The sequence below is a fragment of the Lemur catta genome, chromosome 13, assembly GCF_020740605.2.
Source record: "Lemur catta isolate mLemCat1 chromosome 13, mLemCat1.pri, whole genome shotgun sequence".
NCBI lineage: Eukaryota > Metazoa > Chordata > Mammalia > Primates > Lemuridae > Lemur > Lemur catta.
The window spans coordinates 61,947,777-61,957,203 of NC_059140.1; the positions used below are offsets into that span (position 1 = coordinate 61,947,777).

The 9,427-nt window shown below is 45.1% G+C and overlaps 1 protein-coding gene and 2 non-coding genes across 3 annotated transcripts; all 3 read right to left on the reverse strand.

Moving 5' to 3' along the window:
- Positions 1–2,024: 2,024 nt before the first annotated feature.
- Positions 2,025–2,153, reverse strand: LOC123649568. Its single transcript, XR_006739068.1, has one exon. It is a non-coding gene; the product is annotated as a small nucleolar RNA SNORA31 (small nucleolar RNA).
- Positions 2,154–2,908: 755 nt separating this feature from the next.
- Positions 2,909–6,852, reverse strand: TPT1 (tumor protein, translationally-controlled 1). The gene is made up of 6 exons (XM_045567248.1): positions 6,545–6,852; positions 6,233–6,306; positions 5,506–5,696; positions 5,021–5,126; positions 4,071–4,187; positions 2,909–3,127 (listed from the first exon to the last, which is right to left on the reverse strand). Exons 1-6 carry the CDS (start codon positions 6,570–6,572, stop codon positions 3,125–3,127), a joined length of 519 nt encoding a protein of 172 aa, XP_045423204.1. The 5' UTR covers positions 6,573–6,852; the 3' UTR covers positions 2,909–3,124.
- LOC123649567 lies at positions 3,195–3,324 on the reverse strand. Its single transcript, XR_006739067.1, has one exon. It is a non-coding gene; the product is annotated as a small nucleolar RNA SNORA31 (small nucleolar RNA).
- Positions 6,853–9,427: the final 2,575 nt, after the last annotated feature.

The window sequence follows — 9,427 nt, forward strand, 5'->3', positions numbered from 1 at the left end:
GCAACAGAGCAGAACCCCATGTCTAAATAAACAAAACAAAAAACAACTGTACTTTAACTCTTGACTAATAATTGTGGTTTTGGCATATCCACTCCCAAGTGAGTCACCTGATGTCTCAATTTTCCTTTCTCTCTAACTTGTGACTCACACTCCCTGTTCTACTTCTAAGCTCAGAAAAGATCGAAATGCGTGTATAAACAAATGGAGAAGTAAAGGATATCATCAGAGGGAGAAAGTAATTGAGGGAAACATTATTGAACAAGTTAATTACTCTGGAAACAATCTTGCCCTAGGTTTGTATTTGACATTTTTCTCATTAAATTGCATTGACTCCTGCTAAAACCACATGCACTCCAGAGGTTCTCACAGCCCAGAGTATGGAGAGATCTAAATGCCAATTTCCAGGCTCAATTATATGAAATTATGTTTAACAGTAGAAATCCACAATCTACAGGCTCTCACAAAATAAACTGGAATGTTCTGGTAGTCAAAAACATGCCCTGGCTGGGTGCTGTGGCTTCAGAGTGTAACCCCAGCAATTTAGGAGGCTGAGGCAGGATTGCTTGAGGCTGGGAGTTCAAGACTAGCCTGGGCAACACAGCAAGATCCCATCTCTACAAAGCACAAAAAAATTAGCCAGGCATGGTTGCACATGCCTTTTTAGTGCCAGCTATTCTGGAAGCTGAGGCAGGAGGATTGCTTGAGCCCAGGAGTTCAAGGCTGCAGTGAGCTATGATGATGCCACTGCACCCCAGCCTGGGCAACAGAGTGTTACCCAGTCTTTATTTTTAAAAAAAAGTTCCCATAGTTTTGAACTGCTGACATGCACAGGGGTCTGATGTATCATTGCTGCATTGACTAAATGGATGGACTTTGGAGCAATTCGATGGGATAAAATAAACCAACAGTATTATTATAACCTTTAACTTCTCTGCAAACTCCATGATCATAGAATATAGCCTGGGCAGGGCGAGGTGGCTCACACTTGTAATCCTAGCACTCTGGGCAGCCGAGGTGGGAGGATCGTTTGAGCTCAGGAGTTTGGGACCAGCCTGAGCAGGAGCAAGACCCTGTATTTACTGAAAAAATAGAAAAAAATTACCCGAGCTACTACAAACAGAAAAAAAATTAGCCTGGCGTGGTGGCGCACGCCTATAGTCCCAGCTACTTGGGAGGCTGAGGCAGGATCGCTTGAGCCCAGGAGTTTGAGGTTGCTGTGAGCTAGGCTGACCCCACAGCACTCTAGCCAGGGTGACAGCAGGACTCTGCCTCAAAAAAAAAAAAAAGAAAGAAAGAAAAAGAACATTGCAGGGAAGTAGGGACTCTAGTGTAGATCTGAAAATTTTCAAAATTAGTTGGGGCAGGACAGGCCCGGTCCCACTAGCACCCCTCCCCCATCCCTCACACTGCTATTTTTATCTGCCCTTTCAGACCTTGGAGGCTAGCTAGCCCCCACCTGGATTTCAGCTTGGATGTTACCTCAAGACCCTCTCCCACTTATCAGGTTACCCTGGTTTCCACAGCACTGACCACTGCCTGAGAATTCACGTTAGCATGTTTCAGAGGGCAAGTGGCCTCCTAGATCAGAGACTGGCTCTTCTTCCGTTTTTTTTTTAAAGACTAGTCAAGTGCAGTACTTCCTACATTTTAAAGTCAGCAATCAAGGCTTACAACTGTCAAGTTTACAGTTTCCAACACCTATTTGAATTTGCTTTCTCCAATCACCAGGGGGCACTAATAACCCGATTAGTTATCTGCCTCAGGCTTTGTACATTATGGACTTTCAAGTCACCAGGGCAAAGTCCAGATTGCTAAATCACTGGACTCACATGTCCAACTGGACCCAAAAGTCACTGGCTTTTCATTAGTTTTAACCTTTAAGCTTTTACAAGGGTAACTAACCAGGTGGGGGTGGCAAGGGACATTTCCCAACACTTCCACAGAAACTCAAATTTTAGGTTTTTTGGGGGTAAACAGGTTTTTCAGTATTTACAAGCCTATTCCTGTAAAAACTCCCATTTTTTCCCTGTATTCCTCAATTCAATCTTGGCTGCCACAATCAGGCAGACAGAAAGCGCGAGGAAATTTTTCTTGCATCTTTAATGGAAACCTTAGCAGCAGACAGTACTGCTCCAGGTCTGTCAGAGATGCATTTTCATGTTCAGATACTCAGTCCTTTCAGATACATTAATGTTATTTTTCCCTCTGCCCACCAACTTTTATACATTCCATAAAGGTGAGGCAGGCGAAGTTCATGAAAGGGCAGCATGGCTATTTTAGGACTTGGAGGTCCTACTGCCTGTCACACTCAACTCTTGCTGCAGTGACAGCCATAGTCAGTCAATAAATGAATGAGCATGACAGCATTCCAATAAAACTGGACAAAGATTCAAATCTCACATCCCACAACGCATTCTCCCCCAGCCCCCAACCATTTAAAAATGCAACCACCACAGAGTTGTACAAAACAGGTGGCAGACAGGCCAGTTTGCCAATCCCCGTTCTAGTTACCAGGGAGTTTGACATTCATTCCAGGAGACTTGGTTCTACTTCATTAATGTTAAATAAGCTCACACAATACTTTGCTTCCAACTGAATTAGTCTCTTTTTATTCTCGTGGTAATCTCTTCCAGAGTTACTACTTCCATTGGAGGTGATGAGATGTGTTAAGGCTCCACTTCAAGTGTTGGCACTATGAGCATGGTCTTTCCCTTTACTGCAACTCAGAATTAAAACTTTTGATTCCTTTTTATATTCCAGTCCCAGAAGTAGTTTCCACTGTAGAGTTTATCTGATGACAGTCTTATGCTTTCTAGTAGTGGCCTACAACCAGGCTCTAGCTTCTCCAGGAACACTATAGGATGGATTTAGTTTAAACATGTATTAAACTAAAAGGCATTCTCTCAAATGAGTTTAAATGCATTTTATTTTTAGACAACCTACATGACATGGTTTTTTTTTTCCTTAAAAACAATGCCTCCACTCCAAATAAATCACGGTGAAAATAAATGAAGAGCTCAAGATGACATCAGTCCCATTTGTTTTAAGTCCTGGTGTTGTGTGGGTGACAAGCAGCAGCCAGTTATGATGACAGGTGATAGATCCAAAGTAATTGCCAAATTTGTTACTGTAAAAACAAAGAAGACTGTATTAACATTTTCCCCCATCAGAGCACTCAACATTTTTTAGGCTACAGATGTATTCCACAATTCAATCTGGGCCGCCACAAAGACAGACAGAAAGCGCAGGGATTTTTTTCTTTCGCATCCTAGTGCAAACCGAAAGAACAACAGCAAATTGTTCAAGGTCTATCAGTGGATGCAGAACATCTTACCAAATGAGAGGTTGCGTATCTTTCCAGGTAAGTCTCAGTTGAGACAAGTGCCACCAACACTATATTTCACCAACAAAAAAACCTCAGATATCGTCTGAATAACCCCCCCTTGGCAAGTTATCTCATACTCTTCTCATTTTTATTTATTGTTGCCTCTAGTCTTGTTCAGTATGGCCTTAAGTTTATCTAGTTCCTAATTTATACAGAAACCTATGAAAACTAAAACTAGGATAATGAATGCTTTCTTTTCTGTACAGCACCAGTGGCTCCTTGCATAATAGACAGTTATTAGTTATCTAATTCTACTGAAGCCATTTGCATATTGGTTTAGCTATTATTTTCTAAAAACTAGTAATGTCCTGAGGCTTTTAATGATCAGCTGCCAATTATCCTTAAACCAAAGTGTAAATCCTTTTGATACTCATGCAAGTGTGGCAAAACACAAATATGAAAAGTGAAAGTCAGGCTACATATATGGGGAAAATCAACAGTGCTGTCTCTGATCTCCAGTTCGGTCTTTAAATTGTGCCTTAAAATGCTATTATACTCAGTTTTCTATAAATAATCAAGATTCTAAGCCTTTTTGTACTATAAGAATCTTCTGCACATGGAAACAAAAATAAGATCTATGTTTAAAAGGAAAGCTGTAGAATACATTTTAACTATCCCAGTGGCACGAAAACAGTGAGAACTGCACCTAAAATATCTCCATTTCAACCCACTTCCTCATACTTACACATTTTTCCATTTCTAAACCATCCTTAAAGAAAATCATATATGGGGTCACACCATCCTCACGGTAGTCCAGTAGAGCAACCATGCCATCTGGATTCATGTTTTCACCAATAAAGAACTTGGGAAGCAAACAAATACCCAAAATTAGACTATTATATATAAATGTGTCATACCAAAACTACACAACAAAGAATGTTTCGGAACACTACAAAAATCAAGAGAATTTCCACAACTAAAAGCTCTAATGCCTAAGAGAAATGCTCACTCATCACAAACATCTCTTCACCTGATTAAGGTACCAACAATGACCAAAATGAACAGTACAGAGCAATCCAAGAACACTTTAGGCTTTCTGAAAACTTTTACTCCTTTTCTTTTAACCCCCCAGATATGACTCCAAACCCTAAAAGCCTGCTTATGTAGTCAAGCACAGGGAACAGAAGGCTGACAATATGACAGAAAGAACAGCATATACAGGGAAGTATCTTATGGCCAGGGGATGTGTGAAAGCTAGAAAATGAAAGAGCCAGGTTGTATTGTTTTTAAATCAAATCTCAGAAGTAGTCACTGAAGTTTTCCAAAAATAGGACTAGGAAGCTAAGATATATCAGAAAACAACACCAGGAGCAATGAGACACACTGGAATTGTAAACAGAAAATTGAAGAACACTTAGGAGATTAAGGAGCAATCCAAGAAAGGAAGAACTGAGAAATGTCATCTGGGAAGCAAGTAGAAATGAAATTTTTGAAATAGAAGACAGGTTCTGGAAACACTTGTGAACAGGGAAGGCTACTTTCTACATCTGGAATCTTAGTGTAGAAATGAAGCTAATAAGTACTTAAACAGCTCAAAGCCACAATTAAAAACCTAAAGATTAATGAAGCAACTAACCTTTTGCTCTTGCAATTAAAACTGTACAATCTTTATGTCCAAATACTTAAGGTATTTACCTGGTAGTTTTTGAAATTAGCAAGGATGTGTTTGATTTGTTCTGCAGCCCCTGTCATAAAAGGTTTTACTCTTTCTGGTCTCTGTTCTTCAAGTTTGCCTTTGATTCTAAAACACATTTTATTAATAAGTTAATATTGAGTTGAGCAAAATCGATTTTTTCAGTTAAGTAAAAAACCCAAACTAAAACGAAACAAAGAAACTCTACAACACTGAAAAGCACAACTAGCTGTTAAAAAATTACTAGTTCACAGAGGGGATCTTTAAAAGAATTATTTACAATTCCAAATTTCATGTTAACTATTTTCTAAGTACTATTCCATTCTTAAAAGTTAAAACCATACTGTATGCTCACAACCTTGTCTGTGGCTCAACAATAAAAAAGTTTCACAAGGATGTCTAACTGCCAAAACAAACTCAAAAGTTAGCCAATCCCTAAATCCTTAAGATCCTAGACATCAGCTGGGAGTTGTCAATGATTACTTACGACTTCATGTAATCTTTGATGTACTTCTTGTAGGCTTCTTTTGTGAAACTGGTTTCCTGCAAATGGTGGTTCATGACGATATCAACACCAGTTACTACTGTGCTTTCGGTACCTTCGCCCTCAGGGCCTTCAGCGGAAGCATTTCCACCAATGAGCGAGTCATCAATGTTACCCTCTGTCCTACTGACCATCTGCATTAAAAAAAAGCTGGTTACAAAAACAAAAAAACAAACCCAAAACACCTATACCAGCAGTTCATGCACCTATCACTCTCTCAACAAGCGTTGTAAGTTCTTATTGAAAACCGGAAAGGCACCATATGGGGAAAAGATTTGTGACTCACGGATTTCCTGAAAAGGCTTACCTCAACAAGAACTAATTGTTGATCCGTACCAAAATGGGGTCATTTACAAGCAAGTAAAAGTTTTTTTTCCAGTTGTGGGGTCCCCGATGGCACGGGTCGATAAGTGGCACGGCCAATGCTTAAGGGCTTGGTGCTCCCTAACACACGTCCTGGACAGCCCCGAGAGGGGGATGGGCGCCGAGGTGGCGGACCTATTTTCAGGCTCAGCTCCGCCTCCACTTTTCTAGAAAAACCCGAGCCCGGAAAGAGTCTCCTCCGCCAGGAGGTGGCGGAAAGGATTGCACAACCTCAGGCGGGGGAGCGGCGGAAACCCGAGCCTGCCCGGCCTCTCGCTTCCCCCACGCGCATGCCCGGCCGACTCACCTTCCCCTCCACCTCCAGGCACAGGCCGTCCGCGATCTCTCGGATCTTGTAAATGTCGGAGAACATCTCATCGTCTGTTCGGGAGACACAGACGCGACAATGAGAGCGCGCCCGAGGCCAGGAGCTGGGGCCGCCGTTTCCCGCGCTGGCTGGAGGCTCGCGGCCTCCGCCCCTCCCTGGGCGCTCGGGACCCGGCGCGTGCCCCGGGCACCGACCCTCCCCGAGCTCGCGGACAGGCCGCCAGCGTCCCCAGCCCCCGCCGCCCCTCAGTCCCCTGCGTGCGGCAACTGGGACAGTGCAGTCAGGACTCACGGCTGATGAGGTCCCGGTAGATGATCATGATGGTGGCTGGCGGGAGACGACGGCGGCGCTAGCTTAGCAGGAGCCCGGAGCTGGGAGCGAGCGCGGTGGAGCCGGAGCGGCGCTCGGGGGGAGGGGGGAGCGGGCGGAAAAGGCCGACTCAGCCGCTCCCCAACCTCATATAGAGGGCACGTCCCTCGACGTCATCGCCGGCTGCGCCTCCGGAAGCGCCGCAAGCGGTGACGTGTCACGCTGAGCCGCGCGGGGGCGGGACCGCGCGGGGGCGGGGCGAGGGGAGGAGAGCATCCGGGGATTCGGCGCGGAGGCCGCGTGCTGTGGCCGGCTGGACGCGCGGGGAAAGGGGAGGCGCGCGCCGGGGACTGGAGTGAGGGGCTCGCGGGGCGCTCCCCGCCCTAGGTTGACGAGAGTCGGCGAAGTGGAGTCTGTTGGGCCCTGCACCTCCCTACCCCGCGAGGCCGCCGGGAGCCGTGTGGGCCTGGCTGGTTCCGGGATGTACGCTCTTCAAGCGGCCGCCCCACCCCTCGTCCAGCTTAAGCTACAGCCCCTTTCTGGGAGTCGACATGACAGCAGATGCAGGGGGACTTTGCGGTCAGGGAGGGTTGGGCGCCTGAGAGCTGAGGGAGACCGGGGGGCTGTCCACGAGGATGAGGGCAGGGGACTGGGCTCTGTCTAGCTTCTCTGACCTCCGAGGGCATCGGGGAGCTTTTCAGCATTTGCCCCGGGGCTGCCCCAGCTAGAGTTTTCGAGCGCCTTTGCCGGGGCACAGCGGAGTCCGGCCGGTGGCACCCAAGTCGGCCTGCTCGGCCTCTGGGGAATAATCGTGGGGGGCGCAGCGGGACTTGGGAGGAGGGAAGGTGTCATGCGAGTTCGCACAGCTTTCCCATCTCTTTCAATTTAGTCCCGGATTTGGAAGCGTGTGGTATTTCTGTGTCCGACAGCTAGAGCTCTTTCCTTTTCTGTTTTGTATTTGGTCTTGCATTATGTCCTTTGTTTAAAAAAAGAGGTATGTTGTCGCTTTAAGATGAAGTTGAAATTTTATCCCTGGTGCTGAAAGGTTAAGCAAACAAACAAAAATTAGGGAGCGTCCCATCTGCCCCAAGTGTTATTTCAGGGACTTTAAACCCAATTACTAGGCATTTTAAAAAACAAGACAGAAACCTTCCCTTTTAGTCACATCTTAGTGTGAAATCTGAGAGCTTGTTCCATTCTACAAATATTTTGTGCTCCCTTAGAACTGGGATTTGCACAGAAGTTCCAATTGTGAACGAGTTAGATCCATTCCTATCCTAGGAGGCCCAGGAGGGAGGATTGCTTGAGGCCAGGAGTTTGAGACCAGCCTGGGCAACATAGCGACCTGTCTCAACACTAACAACAACAAAAATGAGCCTTGTGAGGCCGAGGTAACCTGTAATCCCAGCTACTGGGGAGGCTGAGGTAGGAGGATCACTTGAGCCCAGGAGTTAGTTTGAGCTATGATCATGCCCCGTGCACTCTAGCCCGGGCAACAGAGTGACACTCTGTCTCAAAAAAAAAAAAAAAATACTGTTCATTCTAGTAAATCAAGTCATCAGGCGATTATAATACATCAATAATCTTTCTTTCTTTTTTTTTTTTGAGACAGTCTCACTCTGTTGCCTGGGCTAGAGTGCGGTGGCGTCAGCCTAGCTCACAGCAACCTCAAACTCCAGCGTTCAAGCGATCCTCCTGCCTGAGCCTCCCAAGTAGCTGGGACTATAGGCATGTGCGACGAAGCCCTGCTAATTTTTCCTATTTTTAGTAGAAAAGAGGTCTCGATCTTGCTCAGGCTGGTCTCAAACTCCTGAGCTCAAGCAATCCTCCCACCTCGGCCTCCCAGAGAGCTAGGATTACAGGCGTGAGCCACCATGCCCGGCCCATTAACAGTCTTTCATAAATCCAATAACAAACTATTCAGAGTAAGAGAGCAACCCCTGTGAAACCGCAGGGCACAGAATAGTGATTGGCATGATAGAGAAATCAAAATGGAAGAGCCAAGAAATGGGTCCCTCTTGGGAAGATGGGCTTTTGGACTGTACTGAGCACTCCGGAAGACACTGGGTAACTGGATGAAGCTAAAAGTGAGTGAAGATCTGAAACCAAATGGACATCTAAAGATAATCAATGAAGGCTCTCTGAAGCCTCTTGAATGGCTGGGCATGGCAGCTCATGCCTGTAATCCTAGCACTCTGGGAGGCAGAGCCGGGAGGATCGCTTGAGCTCAGGAGTTGGAGGCCAGCCTGAGCAAGAGTGAGACTGGGTCTCTACTAAAAGTAGAAAAAAATTAGCTGGTGTGGCACGTGCCTGTAATCCCAGCTACTTGGGAGGCTGAGGCAGGAGAATTGCTTGAGCCCAGGAGTTTGAGGTTGCTGTGAACTAGGCTGACACCATGGCACTCTTGCCTGGGTAACAGTGAGATTCTGTCTCAAAAATAAAAGAAAAAGGAATCTTGGCTTTTTCTGTTAGTAGTCCTGTGACCTTGGGAAATTCAGCCTCCCTGAACCTAAGTAAAAAATGGAGTGTTTGTGAGTTAAATGAGATAACAAGAAAATGCCTAGCATTAGGTGATCAATAAATATTGGTTGAATTTAGACCCATAATTCTCTCCAAGTTTTATTACTTTTCAAAATATTCCTGAAACTGTTCTAACTCTCTCATCATGTTATTTGGAAGTATTTTGTGGAATGTAGTTGGTATATGTTGTATTAATATTAGAGGTGTTCTGTTTAATCACAACAGTAATCTAATAGTGGATCACTGCAAGACTTCAGCTTGTGTCCTATGAGATTTACATCTCAAATTAATACTTTTTCTTTTTCCTTTCTTTCTTTCTTTTTTTATTAGCTGTCTCTGACCAAG